The following is a 16,677-nucleotide window of genomic DNA, read 5'->3' as shown; positions in this document are numbered from 1 at the left end:
TTAATAATAAAATACTAATAAATAACTGTAGTTTTAAGATTAGTTAATTTTAAAAATATTAAGAAATTATAAAATCAAATTGATAATTAATGCTGCACCAGATCAAAATACTATAAAAAAAGAATAATTTTATGTACAACAAAATGTGAACTTATAAATAAGGAATTTACATAATCTCCTACATACAATATTGTATGGATACTACTTACAAAAGATGATAACTAATGATAAATTACTAAAATTTTATTGCAGTCTGTATACACTTCTAATATAAGTATACTTAATATTATAAAATCATTGTATATAGTTGATTGTTTACTAAACACTGCTGTAATAAAAATAAAAAAGGTGAACTAATGGATCATTAACAAGAAATTGAGTTTTTAACTTGATAATTAAGACTAAACTGATGATCTTCGTTTTAAGATAAAAATAAATATTATATAGTTGTGCCTATAAAATTGTATGATTGAGGTTGACTATCGAACATATTTATACGTAATAGTTTAATTAAATCCTATCTAATATTTATTATGGATAAACAACTAGAGTAGTAAAGTTTTTTTTTAACTATAAAAGTTACTCTACTTTGACCGTTAAGTCTAAACGTTACTAAAAGGAAAAACTAAAAAAAAGATCTTAAACAAAAATTAAGTTAAGTGGTATCAAATACTTGTCATGCATAAATAGTTAGTGTTAGCTGTGTCTGTATTATATAAGTTCCGTTTCAATTAAACACTTTGATTAAAGTATTATCTAATACTTATAATGTATTTGCTACTATAGTTAATAGAAAAACTTAAATTAAGTAATAAGATAAGTAAGTAATAATTAAGATAAGATTATACTTAATGATACTATTGTATTATGACGTAATAATAAGTAAATAATTAATATAAAATCTTAACAGAATTAAACGAAAAACTATGGACAAAAACAGTATTTTGATAGAAGCCAACCTTTTTCAAACAAGTTAAGACGTAATACTTATTAATGGAAACGTATATAAAAAAAAGCTTAGTTTCTATCTGAGTGAAATAAATATTCCACATACAATTATGTGGTACAAATGTGTTAAAATTATGACTTATGTACTAGCACATTTGCTCGTACATCCAAGTCATAACTAAAAAAGGTGCCGACCAGCAGAGTAACCGGGCCTAAAGGACAAGAATTAAAAAAAAACTAAGGGCAGGCCGGGAGATGACAGGTGCGAAGCACCGTGTCATCGACCGGCCGTAGCCCTTTGTTTTTTTTTAATTCTTGTCCGCTACCTCAAACTTACTAATCAAACTCACCAATATAAAACCACTCAGTCGATAACTAAAAAACTATCAACCGATATTACCGTCAGGCCTTTAATGGTTATACATCAATAAGTTAGATCACATAAGCTCAAGGTTAGTAAAAGATAACAGATAAAGACCGTACAAATATACAAACGTACATTTGTTTGGCAGTTACGCTACTCACGGTCCATTTGACAGAAAAAGGTGGCCTTCAAGAAAAAAGGCCGTGGAGAAAAAGTGAAAAGGAAAAATGTGAAAAATTTTTCGCCGGCGGAGCCGGCGAAATGCCTTAAAAAAATTATTTTAAATAATCTTCATCAAAAAATTCCCACCCCAATTTTCACTTTCGGGGAATCCCCATTTTGAAAAAATGGGTGACGGGCCTTTTAAATTTAGTGCGTATCTTATGCGGGTGCGTACTCCATAAAGAAAACATTTAATTGCAACAGCAAATGTGTTATTAAAAAACTAGTTCGTACTTTATGCGGGTGCGTACTTCTTAGAATGCGTACCTTATAGAAGTATTTTGTTTAAATCACATTTAATGGTTATGGTTTAGAGCCGAAATCAAATGAATATAGTTTCAGGTATCACATCATCCTAGTTAATTACCTAATGTTTTACAAATACATAGAAAACAGTTCATCAATATCATAGATAAGTGTACTTTTTTATGACAAAATGTACCAAATAAAAATAGAAAGAATAATATGAGTCTAAATGTGTACATTGACAAATTTATTTATATGATTGAACTGTATTCTGTGTATGTTTAAACAACAGTCATTTAACTTGCTTATGTAAATTGATTTTAATTAGTAACCTTTTCAACACAGTATAAATCTTAAATTTTTCAATATTATATAAATGCTTGAGATTAGACTAAACAGTTTAGATTATTTTGATTTGAGTAGTAACTGTACATTTGTTTAACTTCAATTTTATACTGTTCCTACTACAGGATATCATTTTACTTGTCATCATCTTACATAAGCTAAAGTTTTCCATGACAGTTAAGTTTGTCTCATTGTTAAGTAATTATCTAGAAATCTAATAAGTACAAAGCTTTCTCATGCACAGTTACTGCCATTACTACTTATTAACTGGTATACTTTAAATATTTACTAATAGACTTAAACTTTTAACGCTTATCATTGAATACAGACAACTTATTGTGTGTTTCTTAAAGTGTGCATAGAAATTAAAGGTGCTTGATGTTTTGAATTTATCATCTTAATACATTGTTACAAGCTAAAACAGTTAAACCACACTACTTTGTGTCAATAACATATGTAGTTCTTTTCAAAGTTTTTCAAATGCTTGCATCTTAAATACTCTGCATTTAACATCATTTAATTAACATTTATACTGTTCCCAAATTTAGTCTTTACATTTGTCATATACATAAAAAACAGTACAGCAAGTTGTTGTCAAAAGCTTATTAGTGCAAACATATGAACAAAAGAAGTTATTGATAGATAAAAAAAGAGAAAGAAGTTAGTGATAGAAAAATTAAACAAAGGTAAGAATAAGCTAACAACTTTTAAATTTTGCTTGCTGTGAACTGCTTTGTAAATATATGAATGTAAGCTTACAATTTTGGAACATTTTGTTTACTAGCAAACCTAATCCTCATATGGTTTAACTATTTTCTTTTGTAAATAAATTAATTAATAATAACAATTTGTTTTATAATTACTCTTACCTATTATGTTTCATGCACACTTTAAGAAGTACTTTTTATTACAAATCATTAATCTATGAACATATAAACTACATTAATACAATCAGAATTTAAATTTTATGTTGTAAATAAACTTCTACACTTAGCTTGCTGTCTCTTTGGGCTTCGTTCATGAATGCAACACTTCTTTATACAGACTTGTAAAATTTTACACAAGTGTTGCTAATTTTTAATGATTTTATTTATTTCCTTACTTAAGTTTTCTTTAAAGGTAACCTAGTAATCTTAGGAGAATGAAGCCCAACACGACAAATATATGTTTATGGTATAAGCCAAGGTTACAACTCTATGAATAGAAAGTGCTAGTCTGAATTTGTGCAAAACTTTATTACATCTAAAGCTTAATGTTATTCAAGCATGAGCATTCAAAAAATTTATTAGTAACAAAAGGACTCAACAATTAATAAGTAAAACATATAAAATTTTAAGATTTATTATATTATCCTAAAAACTTTAACTTTGTAATATTCAACTAGTCTGGCTGGTAACCCTAGCAAAAAATACTAAGTATTGCACAAATTAAAACTATCTAATTAACTATTAAACAAACTAACCTCAACAGCTGCTGTAGTAGGTACTCATCATCTAAAAAAGTGTGATCTGAACTCTGCATAGAGGAAAAAGTAACAGTGACAACTTATAAAGACAAAGGATTTGAAACAAGCTCAGAAGTTTTAAAATTTTGCTGAGGTTCAAAAGACTTTTAAAAGATTTTTTTGAGCTTTTTTCTACCCAGTTCACTTTACAATGATGTTTCAAAGATTAAAAAAAACTGAGATGCAAGATTTCAAAGCCTCTTGATGGTTTTTTTGGCATCATGTAAGTGCATTCTTAACATGTCATGCTTGTAAATGTAAAAGTGCAGCATATGATGAATTAGAAGATAAAGTAAAGAACTATTTCAAAGGTTTTGCATGAGGAAAACAATATAGATTATCAACATAAACTTTCAAGACTGTTGATTCCTAATCTAGGTCTTAAACTCACTCAGTAAAGAAAATAAGAATTTTAGAAGATAAAATGAGCAATAATTATCAAGTTTTATCTTCAGCAGTATTGACAATCAAATAGAGTTCGCTTAAGTATTCTACAAAGCTCACATAAACAGTATAAAAAAAAAAAAAAAGTTAAAATTTACACCTACAGCATCCAGAGCTCTTACTACTACAAGTGCTTTTCTCAAAAGAATTTTCATTGAAAAAAAATATTTTCTAAAATACTATTTTTGTATGATGTCACAATAAAATGTAAGATTTTACAGAATTTATCAAAAACTACAAATTGAAACACTATGTTAGCATAGCAGGGTGGTTTTAGCTTTTTCGAACATAAAGTACTTTACACAACTTAATTTCTACCTTTTTTACTGCATTAGTGATAGTTGGTTGAACATATTGTTTAATTTTTAAGCTACAGTAATTCATTATGCTCATATAAATTACATCGACAAGTTTATTTAAGTATATGAATTAAGTATTTAACTCTAAACTTTACGAAATTGTTTTTTACTTGTTTTAAAGATGTTTAACACCTAACAACTTGTGTAAAATTTATCATATTTAGCTTAAAGCCTTTAATTTCATCAAGTTACATTTAACTTTTGCAAACTCATTTCAGTTATAATTTAGTTCGAATCGTTTTGCCATATTTGCCAAAACTACTGAGTTTTTGTAGTCATTGATATAACAACTTTTTGAAGCAGGTAGAAAACAAAAAGCCATATTGTTCATAGTGAGTGAATGCTAAATAAAGACACAATTAACAAAATATTTTTATATGACTGTGAAAAATAACTACTTATATTTGAGTGAAACATATTTTATATCAAATAAAACCATCATTACATTATGATATTTCAAGTTCAGTTTTAAGCCACAAAAATGATAAGTTTAAATTTTTCTAAAGTCTTTATTTGTTTTAATTAACTAAATAAGTATTGATATAATACTGCTGTAAAAACTTCTTATGTTGCTAGACTAAATTGTATCTTAGAACTTAGTCTACTTTTGGAAAGTTATGAACATTAACTACTTGTGAGCTGTATTTAAAATGTTTCATTTATATGAAACTTTAGTGCTTATAACTACTTAAATTAATCTTCAAAGTCTTTGAAGCATTCAAACCATACAACTATTTATATGAATATCTTAAAGTACAAATTAATTTAAGTAAACAGAAAAATTTCATCAAGGTACCCAACACAAGTAAAAGCTAAGTATTAACAATATTCTTAAACTTCTAACAGAAAATATATTAAAATCAACTAAACCTCATCACCAAAAAACCTTATATGAACTGAGCAAGCCTATATGGTATTATGAGAAGGCTGATCTGAAGAAAACATCTAGTTTTGAAAATGGAATTCCTTCTGAAACCGAGTTGAGATATAGAAGTGAGGGACCCAAGATCATACAAGAATTTTTGTAAGTGATTTTTTTTTTAATTTAATTTATTCTATCACAAGTCCAAGTTTATTTTTGAAAAGGGCTGAAATCTTTCAGTTTAAAATTCTTTGAATAGATTATGATGCTAAGTTATTCACAAGCTTGAAGCCAATTAGAAAGTGTATTATTAGTTTTAGTTGTATGAACATTTATTCTGAATAAGAATATGTAAAAGTCCTCAAAAAAAAGTTTTACCTTTATTTTTCACTTAAGTTTTAAACAATAGTATCTTATTTTCCTAACAAAATTTAAGTTTAAAACTTAATTAAAACCTATAATATAATATTTTATAAATTATATCTTTTATATCTTTTTACTTAATTGCTTGAATGATTTAAAATGTTATGTATTGATAACAATAAGCTTAGGGTTGCTGTCAGACTATAGTAAAAATAGTTATTTCCCTTTTGCAATAAATAGTTTTAAAAACAAATGTTATCAATGATATTTTAAACAATTAAGATTAAAATTTCATGTGAAATTGTCAATGTGTCAATTTTTTGTAATTTAAGCTTAGTAATTTACAAAAATTAATTATTTTTGTTGGTAGTTATTAAGCTGTGAACATTGAAATTAAGTAATGAAATACTTTTGTTTAACACAAGTTTACATTGTTTGGTGTTTATATTAACCTGTAAAACAATAGATTAAATTTTGTATTAATTGTTAGGTATTTTTACATTTTGTAAAAGTATCAATGAAGATAACAAGAAAGTATACAAGTACATGCACAAAATTAGACAGCTATGATTTTATTTTTCTTAAGCTTGTTTGAAACATTCAAAAATGTTATACTGTTGTTAACTTAAAAAAAAAACATTAATCTACACTACCAGCAGATTTATTTTAAGTATAAAATAATCACATCCAGCAAAACACTTTCATACAAATACATACAAAATGAGTTCAGATTCAGAAGATTACAGCAGTGATTGCTACTCATCGGAAGATGAGAACCAGAAGATGGACAAAGTGCTTGATGCTCTCAATGTCAAGGTTTAAACAGATATTATACTTATAAAATCTCACAAAAAAAAGTACTGAATAATATTTTTTAACTCTAAAAAGCATCTGATAGGTTAAAAAAAATTGCTAGAAAAAAGTAAATATGTTGTTTTTGACCAAATTAACAGTTTATAATTCTTTGCCCCTAAGGTAAATAAAAAATAATAATTTAAACTCTTCAAATTGTAAAGGAGGAGGAAGAGAAACAAGCCACCAACAAAAGACGCAGGACTCTGGTTGACGGTCCGGTGTTAGATGAGAAAGACACGGCTTTTGGTGACATATTTGAAGAGGGAAATGTTAAAGGTAGGTGATTTAATTGTTTATATACTAATAGTTTTCGTTATTATAGATTGCATAAATATATGCAAACAGATAATTTATAAAATGTTGTTCTCAATATAAAATTTTATTTGTTTCATTGCTTACTTTTTTTGTTGTAGTAGTCTTCATAACTTTTTTACTAATATTATAGAATTTCAGAATTTATTACATTTAAAATGTACATTAAACTTTTATGTTTTCATAAATTTTAAGATATTTAGATCCTTATCATGTTTTCATTAATTTACATAAATAAGCAAAATTCTTTCATATTTAAGGGCATAGGGGGATAAATCACCTTTTCACAATTTAGTCTTATTTTATTGAGTTTTAACTAAGCTTCAAGTTGCTTTTTACATGTTTTTAAAACTCAGAAAAATTTTTGAGATACAGCAGGTCAAAGTCAGAAGCAACAATTGGTTACTTATGGGGGGCGCAAACTAAAACAACAAATAACTAGAAATCACTAAAAATTCATCTTCTACGTTTTTTAAGATAACTACCTCAAATTTTTAGGAAATGGTTCTTGCAATATTTAGAAAATTTTGTCAAAAGAAAATTTGAAGAAATTAAAAAAATAAAAATTTTATGATAAAAAACAAAACTGTTTTTGCGGTTATAGTTTGCACCCCCCATAAGGAACCTATTGTTGCCCCTGACTTTGGCCTGCTATATCTCAAATACTATTTTAAACTTAAAAAATCTGTAAAAAGCATTTTGTAGCTTATTTAAAACTCTTTAAAATAAGACTAAATTGTGAAAATAGTGAATAACCCCCCTATGCCCTTAATTCAATTTTGTGTATAGGTTTTTTGAAGCTTGGTTCTTACTTCATTCCAAATTTTGGTATTTTTTTCAATAAATTAATGTTATCACCAAATGAGTTTTTCTGGTTTCCTTTAATTTAGTCTTGCTTTACTGAAAAAATAAAATACTATTTTATAAATTTAAATTAATTAAACATTTTAAATAGAATGTTTTGAAACTATGTGCTTATGATTTAAGGGCATAGGGGGTGATCACCTTGATTTTTACAAGTTGATTTTATTTTATACAGTTTTATCTGCGCTATCAGTCATTTTTAATCGCTTTAGTAAACTCAAAGTAATTTTTGATATAAAAGCAATCAAAGTCGGTGATGTTAATAGGTTTCTAAAAGAAGGAGCAAACTAAAACCTCGTTTTGAAAAATAAAATTTTCATTAAAAAAAAACTCTTATTATTTTTGTTTTTATCTAGAAATTTTATTTTTTAATAATTTGAAAATGGCAACATTTTAAACCGTTTAAACTATAAAATGATCGTTTCCTGAAAGTCTGATGTCTCTAGCTCAAAAAATAAAGAAGAAGATAGATTTTTAGTGGTTTTTCAAATTTCTGAGAATATTGAATACAAAAAATTGCGGTCTAAACGTATTATCAGAAGCTTTATACAAAGATTACAATATATCAAAAGTTAAATATGATTTTTTAATTCTATAAAAACTGGCTTGTAGTACGTACTTTCATATGTGGCTTTCATATAAGATCCAATGTTATTTTTAGTAAAAATAATCGTCAGACACTACCCTATGCCCTTAAACTTGTTTATCATAGTTGAAGAACGTTAAAACAAATATTATTTTATAGTTTGTTAAACGATACTAACTTTTCAGAACTAAACTTTAACTAAGCTATGTTTTCTTCTATTTTAGAAAATAATTCAATTAGTTTGTTTAATTAATCTTATTGCTTTTTTATATAGCAAGTTTTTGACTGTAAATGATAAATAAGTGTAAATTAGACTAAACACAAAACCTAATCTAAGAACACTATTAATTACAAAAGTTTAATCATTTAAAGTTGTAAAGTAATTAAGTTAAAGAAGTTTCAGTTAAAAAGTTATTCTCTTATATGAATAATAAAAACAGTGATAAGTGTTTTAGTCGAATATATTAAAGAAATTCAGTTACTATTTACTTTTTAAAATTTGATGATTATAATTTTTCATTAATTAACAAATAAAAAACCTTGAATTTAATAATTACTTTCTTATTTTCAGGCGACCAAATGAAGAGAAAGATGGAGATGCTTGAAAAGAACAAGAAAACGTTGCAGGCCGAACCGAGCAAGCCGGAGTCGAAGCGCATCCAGATGAAGGCGCTCGCCATCAAAAACAACAAGGAGGCTTCCAAGTGGGACGATCACGCCCAGCTGATGTGGCGGGAAGACCACATAATGTTCCCGCCAAAACAGAAGCCGCTGAGGAGCAACTACCTGGGCAAGATGGGGGCAAACTCGAGAGGTGCGATTTAAGTTGTATGGATTTTTTTATTTTTGATATTCATTTTAAGGTATTATAAGTTTATGGAACTAGAGTTTATGCTGATTTTTGTAATTTAAACAGTTTATTACTACCAATAACTTTGCAGGCATTAGAGTAAGGTATTTTTAATGATTTTTTGAGATTTGGTCGTTCAATATGCTTAAAAATAAACTATAGCACTTTACTTTAAACTTTTTAATTTGAGTATATCTTTATCATGTGAACCTATATTATTAGTAAGTAACTTAAATTGTCAGAATTTCAAAAAAAAAACTATAATTACAACTACTCAAAAGCTTGTCCTGTGCGCATGTATTTCTCGGTTGTTTAATAACTTTTACTCCAATACACAGTCACAACGGCCAGGAAGCCAGTTTGCGATTTGGAAGCCCAGCTGATGGCAACGTACGGTCCGAAAGATAAGGAAATCGACCACGGCAGGTATGTATATATGTAGCGCATTTGTAATAAATACACAGGTGTGTTATGAGTAGTAGGGTTCATGACTATTCAAATTCTTGATTTATTTTAAGTTCCTTTTTTTAGTGGTTTTTTATGTAATACAATGTTTAACGATCTTATGTTTCTTATATATTTAAACCGGACAACTTTGAAGTAATTGTTTCACAAGGTGGCGGGGACTTACGCTGAGGGACAAGGAGGCACTAGAGAGGATGTCCGAGCAGGAAGCGAGGGAGAGGCTGAAGCAGCTGCAGAAGAACAGGGTCTTCATGGGAAGGATGCAGCAGATGTACAAGAGGACCAAGAAGATCAAGAGCAAGAACTTCAGGAGGGTGCAGAGAAAGAAAAAAGAGAAGGTTCGAATGTACCATTTCATAGATAAGTTTCACTTTTTTTATAATTTATAGGAATAATATAAATGTCATTTTATTGGTTAACGATCAAAAATTTTTTTTTAAAAGATATTTTGAAAAATAAAATTATTTATTCTATTATTAAGTTTTACCTTTTTACAATGACTGAGTGAAACTTTTTTGAACAAAAAACCATTGTTTAATAAAGTTATCTTGAAAAAAAAACATTAGCTGCCATAATTTCAAAAAGACATTTATTTAAACAAATTACTAAAAATTTGTTAATTTTAAAAATAATAGTAATGTATAAAGATCAAACCTAAAAAAAAAATCAACAGGAGCAGCAGAAGTTGAAGGAGCTGCAAGGGAGCGACGAGGAAGATCAGGAAGACGAGGAAGAGGAACACATGAGAGCGAGAGCCAAGGAGAGGGCTACGTTGGCTCACCGGGGGCAGGGAAAATGGCACAAGAACAAGGTTAGGGTTGTAATTTATTTAGGTGTAATTAAGTTATTCATAACCTTATGTTAGTCATTAGCAATTTTATCATGACGGGAATATGGCATAAGGATAAGGTGAATATTGCAATTTAATTTTAAATAAATACAACGATGTTAGTGGTTAGAAACTTTATTCTAAATAAAAGTAAAGTAACAAACTAAATAACTACTTCAAAATTTAAAATAGTTTATGCATAAGTTTTTAAACAAAATTCAAAATTTAAGGCGAAGATAGCCAAATACAACGAAGACGTCAGGGAAAAGATGAACGCCGAAGCTGACAGGCACAAGGAACTGATGAAGAAGAGAAAGGTGTGTTACAATAATAAATGTATTTATAATTTCTTTAATAAAATGATAAGTATAAAATGTGTTTGATTTGTTTGGTGTTTATCGCATCAATTGATTTGATGGCTCGTTCAAAATGTTTATGGAGTGTTTGTTGAAGTTACAGAAATAACGTAAAGGTTCTTAATTCAATGGAGCTAAGAAAGTTTACTTGAAAATTATCATCAGGTTGAAAGTGACAGCAGTGAATCGGAGGAAGATGATGACGATGAAGGAGAAAGTAACGATGTTCAACAAGAGGTTGTGAAACCGCTGAAGTCTGACAACAAGTGGCTGGCAGCTGAACAAGACGACAGTGAAGAGACTGAAGGTTTGTATTTGTTCTTGTTTGTTTAATAAGAACAATTAATTGGAAAGTTTAAAAAATTGTTTGCAATTTAACTTTGAAACTAAAACTTTACAGCCACTTTTAATTTTAGTTTTTTAAGAATCAGTTATTTTACATCTGAAACGGCTAATTTTAAACAGATTAAAGTTAAATTTAAAGGCTATGTCCAAGTTTTTATAATTTGTAAACAATGAAATACTCAATTGAAATTCAAAACTTTCATTAAAACCAAAAAATTCAAGAAGAAGCAGACAATCATGCTCAGGACAGCGAAGCATTAAGGAACGAGCAAAAGTTCACCAGCGCGTTGGAATCACTGAAATCGTTGCAAGCAGCAGAGGAGGTGGTGAAGGCGGCCAGGGAGGAGCAGGAAGCCGAAGAGAAGGAAGAAAACACGGTGATGGTGGAAGTTGAGACGGAGGAGGCCGGTTTGGACGGGGAGGGGGAAACGAAGATGGTGGCTGTTGAAAGGAAGGTTTGTTGTGATGACGGTGTACTATCGAAATTCTCTCACGTTCAAAATCCACCCGATCTTTTTTTGATTTCTTTGTTTATTAATTTGTTTTATATAATTTTTGCATTTATTTATTTTTCACTATCACTGTTACCCCTAACTCTCGGTCGGTAAACGGTTCTCGAACTTGACTGGGTGGAATTTTGAACGTGTCTCTTAATATTTTTTTTTATTTGTTCTTACAAGACTTTATTATGCAAACTAATAAATATATCACGTAATTTATAAACTGATAAATACATAATTTCTCCTCTAAAAGTCGAGACATCTTTGTTTATTTTCTAAAATTCAAAGCACATAGCAACAAGCGTATTCATAATTCTCAAACGTGATAGTTTAAATTCAGCGACTCGTCGGTTTTTGTAACAAGTGGTTCAGCAGGAGGAAGTGTTGAAGCCGGTGAAGTTGCGCGACGGTGAAGAGGAGCTGATCGTCGTGGGAGGAGGGAAGGAAGTTGAGGAAGACGTGGACGACCTCATGAACGATTTCGTTCCGGGTGAGTGCTTTTTATATTAAGTTTACCAAAGTTTTGATAATAAATTTTTTTAGTTAGTTGACTTTCGTAAATTAAATGAATGTTTATTTTTCGGGAAATCTTTCCTTGAATTCCGACGTGCCGCTAAATTGCATTTAACTGTGTTTTTTTTTTTGTAGAAAAGCTCTTAAAAAATATTAAATTTTCACAGACAAGAACGCTGGGTTGATCGAGGAGGCGTTCGAGGAGGACGACGTGTGGGGGGAGCACGAGAAGGAGGAGGAGCGGAAGAGGGAGAAGGAGATGATGGAGCTGGACATGCCGGGGTTCGGTACCGGGTGGGCGGGGGAAGGAATCACCCAGAAGAAGAAGAAGGCCAAGGTTGTTTGGTTGTAAATTGATTAGAATATAATTATTTATTTATATTTTTCTTTTTATGTTGTACAATTTTTTTTATTACGACGATTGTTTTGAGAAAATTTAATTATTTTCGAAGCTTTTGTCAAATAAAGTATTCAAGTGTAAAAAAGAAAAGTTTGCATTACATGAATGGCAGAACGAAACACAATTGAAGTTTTTGTTTGAAATTAAGTTTTCAAATGTTGTTTCTTATTGTAGAAGAGGAAGATGAGGGATGTGGAGAAAGAGAGGAAGAGTTTCGCGTGGATCCCGACCAAACATAGAGATCTCGGTTTGACCAAGATGCAGGTTTTTATTGAGTTCTTGATGTATATGACTGTAAAAATTATTTGTTTCTAATTGAGAAGTTGCTGAAATAGCTACAATGTGCGCATCAAAACTTTTTTTTTGTATTAGTTTTGTTTTAAGCTCTTTTTTTTTCAAAATAATATTATATATTTAGTAAAGTAACTATTAATAGTTGCAACATAAACCTACCCATCAAAACTACTCATTGTTCTAATAACTTTTTTGCCACCATAACAAACAAACGTGAACAAACCAACGCGCAAACAGGTGCAGCAGATACCGTGGGAGTACCACAGAGACGTCCCAGCTTTCGAGAGGTCACTGGACTACCCCGTGGCGAGGCAGTACAACACGGCTCTCTCGCTCAAGAAGATCAACCGGCCCAAGATCGAGACTGTTTCAGGTATGCATGCTGTATTTGTGTTTAGTAAATAATCTAAAAAGGTTGAAAAAATATCTAGTGTCGAGCACATTCGTTGCGATCCAGTGTCGTCTAGTAGATTACGGTCGGTTCCAAACATAATTTTCTTTTTCTGTTTACGATTTAAACATGTTCAAGTTGGTTTTAGATAACGAAAATCTTGTCAAAATGTAAGCAAAAATTAATGTTTATTAACAAACAAGTAAATGAAGGCTTGCTGAACCTACGGCCCTGACAAAGGAAATTAGATTAACAAACTTTTTACAGGCAAGTTCATCAGTCCAATGCACCCGGATGTAGTGAAGGTGGACGTTGGTCAGAGTAGAAGGAGGAAACAGCAGAAACTGCAGTTTGGCATGACCAAGAAGCAAAAGCATTATAAGAGGGTGGGAGAACTCGGAAAGTGAAAACTGAGAAAACAGTAGATTTGTCTTTTTTTTGATGTTAGAAAAAAAAATTGAAGTATATACTATTATAGTTTAGTTGTTTATTGCAAGTAGTTTAAAGAATATTTAGTTTTAATTGCTATGAACAGTTTTATATGTTTAAGCTATCACAGTTTTACTATTAACATTTTTAAAGCTTTATATTACTTACTATAGTAAATGTTGTTTAAAATAATGTTTTCACATAAAAAAAAACAAAATGTTTTGATGAATATTTTATCTCAAATTACCTATTTGATATTTTGTGGAAGACAATCTTGTATTTTTATTTACACGTTGATTCAGTTATATAATGATTTTAGAAACTTTAATAGGCTAATATTTATAGGTTAGAATTGTTTATGTACGTTTTTAACATCGTTTTATTTGTCTTAGAAAAATTAATGTTTTTACCACTGATTATAAAACATGGTTATTTGATTGAGGTGTTTTTAGTTTAAAGTACAATAAATATATTTGGTACTTTAATTATTATTCTATTTACAAAAGCTAAGTTGATTTAGACTTTTTTTTGGATAAAAATTAAAAATGAATAGTAATAGATAGAGATAAAATCAAAATTACATGTTTTTGATATTATCAACTTATACACTTTTTAAAAATAATACCTATGAAGAACAGTTAGATTTTATTGTGTTTCATGTTAAATTTTCACACTTATTTTAAAGCAGTTTTATGTGTATGCTTATGTTTATGCATCTACTTGTAAGTTTTTTTGCTAGGTAAGAGAATTACAAGAATAATTTTTTTCTACACTTTATAGTGTAGGAAGAAAACTTAACTAAAATGTATATCTAAGTAATTTATTTGAGCAACAAATGCCCTTAAAAAATTTATTTGTCAGACAGTTTAAAGTTCTTGAGCTAAGATAGATTAAATGGTTATAAGTAATTTATGGTAATTTAATTTCATAAGGATAAATTTTGTTACTTAGATGATTCAAAATGTTTAGTTAACTTAGCAAGGTAAGGTTTTAATCTGTGTTTCATATTATTGTCTACAAACATTATTTTTATTCGTTACAGTATTACCCATCGCGAAATTTAAAAAGTAAAGTTTTAAGTTGATGGTGTTTTTTTTGCTTCTCTATACAATGGTATATAGATAAGTTTAATGAAAAAGTTTATCAAAATTTTTTATCTATAAAAAGTGATTTTAAGCAGCTTGATCAACGATATTTTAAAAAATTTTGCTCTTAAAATTGCTTAAGAAAGTTTTGGCAGTATTAAATACAAGTTATCAATAATTAAAGCTACCTGTTAAGGTGTGCTTGCCTTTGGTGAAGCGAATTATAAATGATATAATTAAAAGAATACTATAAGCCTGTTTCAAGACATTTTATTTAAGAAAATCTGCTAACAGATTATATGGTGGTAATAATATTTGTATGACGTCATTATAGTATTTTTATGACGTCGGACTGAATAAATTTAGTAATAAAATTACAAGTCCACTTAACATATATTCTATAAAAATTAAACATAACTTTCAATAAATGAATTATGTCAACTAGTTATGTTAATGAATATTATTGTGTTAAGTATATCAAGTAATTTAGATGTTTGTTTTTTCATCAATGTTAGTAATCATCCAAAGACAAAGATTTGTAAATACTAAAATATTAGGTGATTATTTTACAGTTAATAATTTTAGACTACAATTAATGAAAGATTAGTTTAAATATTATAAGTAATATCAATTTTATTTTTAGAATAGCTTTGCACATTCTTAATTGTAAAAATGTCTTTCGTTTTGGTCTAAAAGTTTTTGTTTTTAAGCACTCGACTTTTAAAATTAGCTAAGTTTGAATCTGTTTATGCAAAAAAAATATTTTTCCATATATAATAATTTGTCCTTTGAACGCTTCTTACTTTAAGTTTGTACAAATAGAAACAATACTTTTACGTGTTTTCACTTTAAAATAATCCTTGGAATATAAAACTTAATTAAAATAATGAATCCTAGTTTTGAGATAACCCGGTTTTTCAATTAAACCAATTTGGAAATAGTAAAATAAAAAGAAAGCTGCAATACACTGCTTGATGTTTTGATAAAAATGTTTAGTTATTTTTTACGGTTTATAAATTTTTTGCGTTATTTTCACTGATTTTACGACAAAACATTGATCTTTACAACGAGCACTAGCAAGAATAGAAATAAAGTTAAAGCTTATTTAAAAAAAAAATGAGTGAATGTTTATTAACTTAGCACGGATAGTTTTAAACAAACATACGTGTATTCTAGATAGCTATTTATTATAACTTTATGTTAATTGATGTTAGTGTTAAAAAGATATTAAGAGAAAATGTTTCGAAGAGCATAAGCTTTTTTTTTTGAAAAATTAAATTGTTTCTGTTTTAGATAATTACCGAATACGGTCTTTTCTGTTATGTTTCTGTTTTCAAAAATATAATTTGTATCCTAACTAAGTTCTGGCCGGATCAAAATGACTCAAAAGCAAGAGTCAATATTTTTTTGTAGAACGCGACGTTATACTTCAAAAACCAATCATACTAACTAAACGACATAACTGCCTTAAATTACACAAGTCTTAAAATAAACACTTTATTAAATACTTTTAAAACCCCTAGTTGATGCATATTTTAATAAAAAAAAAAACATTTTTGTTGCTAAAGAAGTTAGAAAACTAATTGATATAAAATTCAAAATTAATTTTCAATTTGAACTTTGTTTGTTATTTCTTTTCGTACTATACCATTAGAAGCGAGTGGATGTTTTATAGCGTCACGTTGTTTCTTAACTTCAATATACATATTTGTCTTTTGACTTCAATACATACTATTCAAAATTTTGGTGTTTTTAACTCCCAAATTTCATTTTATCTTGTTCTAAATTTTAGTAGTTATAAGTAAATCAAATAAATTGTATTGCGTTTGTATAATTTTATCATCGTACTTAAAAGTTATATTCTAAAGTAATCGACAGTAGACGTTGAAGTTTTTTGAACTTTATACCACTGAACATTAAACTTTTAAGTTAAAAATTTATATATG

The 16,677-nt window shown here is 28.4% G+C and overlaps 1 protein-coding gene across 1 annotated transcript; it reads left to right on the top strand.

Moving 5' to 3' along the window:
• Positions 1-6,377: 6,377 nt before the first annotated feature.
• LOC145834869 (uncharacterized) lies at positions 6,378-13,624 on the top strand. The gene is made up of 14 exons (XM_082942395.1): positions 6,378-6,473; positions 6,674-6,788; positions 8,846-9,088; positions 9,463-9,550; positions 9,741-9,927; positions 10,263-10,400; positions 10,649-10,735; positions 10,940-11,081; positions 11,342-11,574; positions 11,995-12,109; positions 12,300-12,469; positions 12,707-12,796; positions 13,064-13,199; positions 13,485-13,624. The coding sequence occupies exons 1-14, from the start codon at positions 6,378-6,380 to the stop codon at positions 13,622-13,624; spliced, it is 1,980 nt and encodes a 659-aa protein (XP_082798521.1).
• The last annotated feature ends 3,053 nt before the right edge of the window (positions 13,625-16,677 follow it).

This window comes from Thalia democratica, chromosome 1 (genome assembly GCF_965202585.1).
Source record: "Thalia democratica chromosome 1, ktThaDemo2.hap1.1, whole genome shotgun sequence".
NCBI lineage: Eukaryota > Metazoa > Chordata > Thaliacea > Salpida > Salpidae > Thalia > Thalia democratica.
Note: the sequence above shows the minus strand (reverse complement) of the source record. Positions and strands in the feature narration are given on the sequence as shown.

Coding starts and splice junctions, on each gene's coding strand:
- LOC145834869 (XM_082942395.1), top strand. CDS start 6,378: ATGAGTTCAGATTCAGAAGATTACAGCAGTGATTGCTACTCATCGGAA. Junction 11,082..11,341: donor CGACAGTGAAGAGACTGAAG/GTTTGTATTTGT, acceptor AAAAAATTCAAG/AAGAAGCAGACAATCATGCT. Junction 11,575..11,994: donor TGGTGGCTGTTGAAAGGAAG/GTTTGTTGTGAT, acceptor GTGGTTCAGCAG/GAGGAAGTGTTGAAGCCGGT.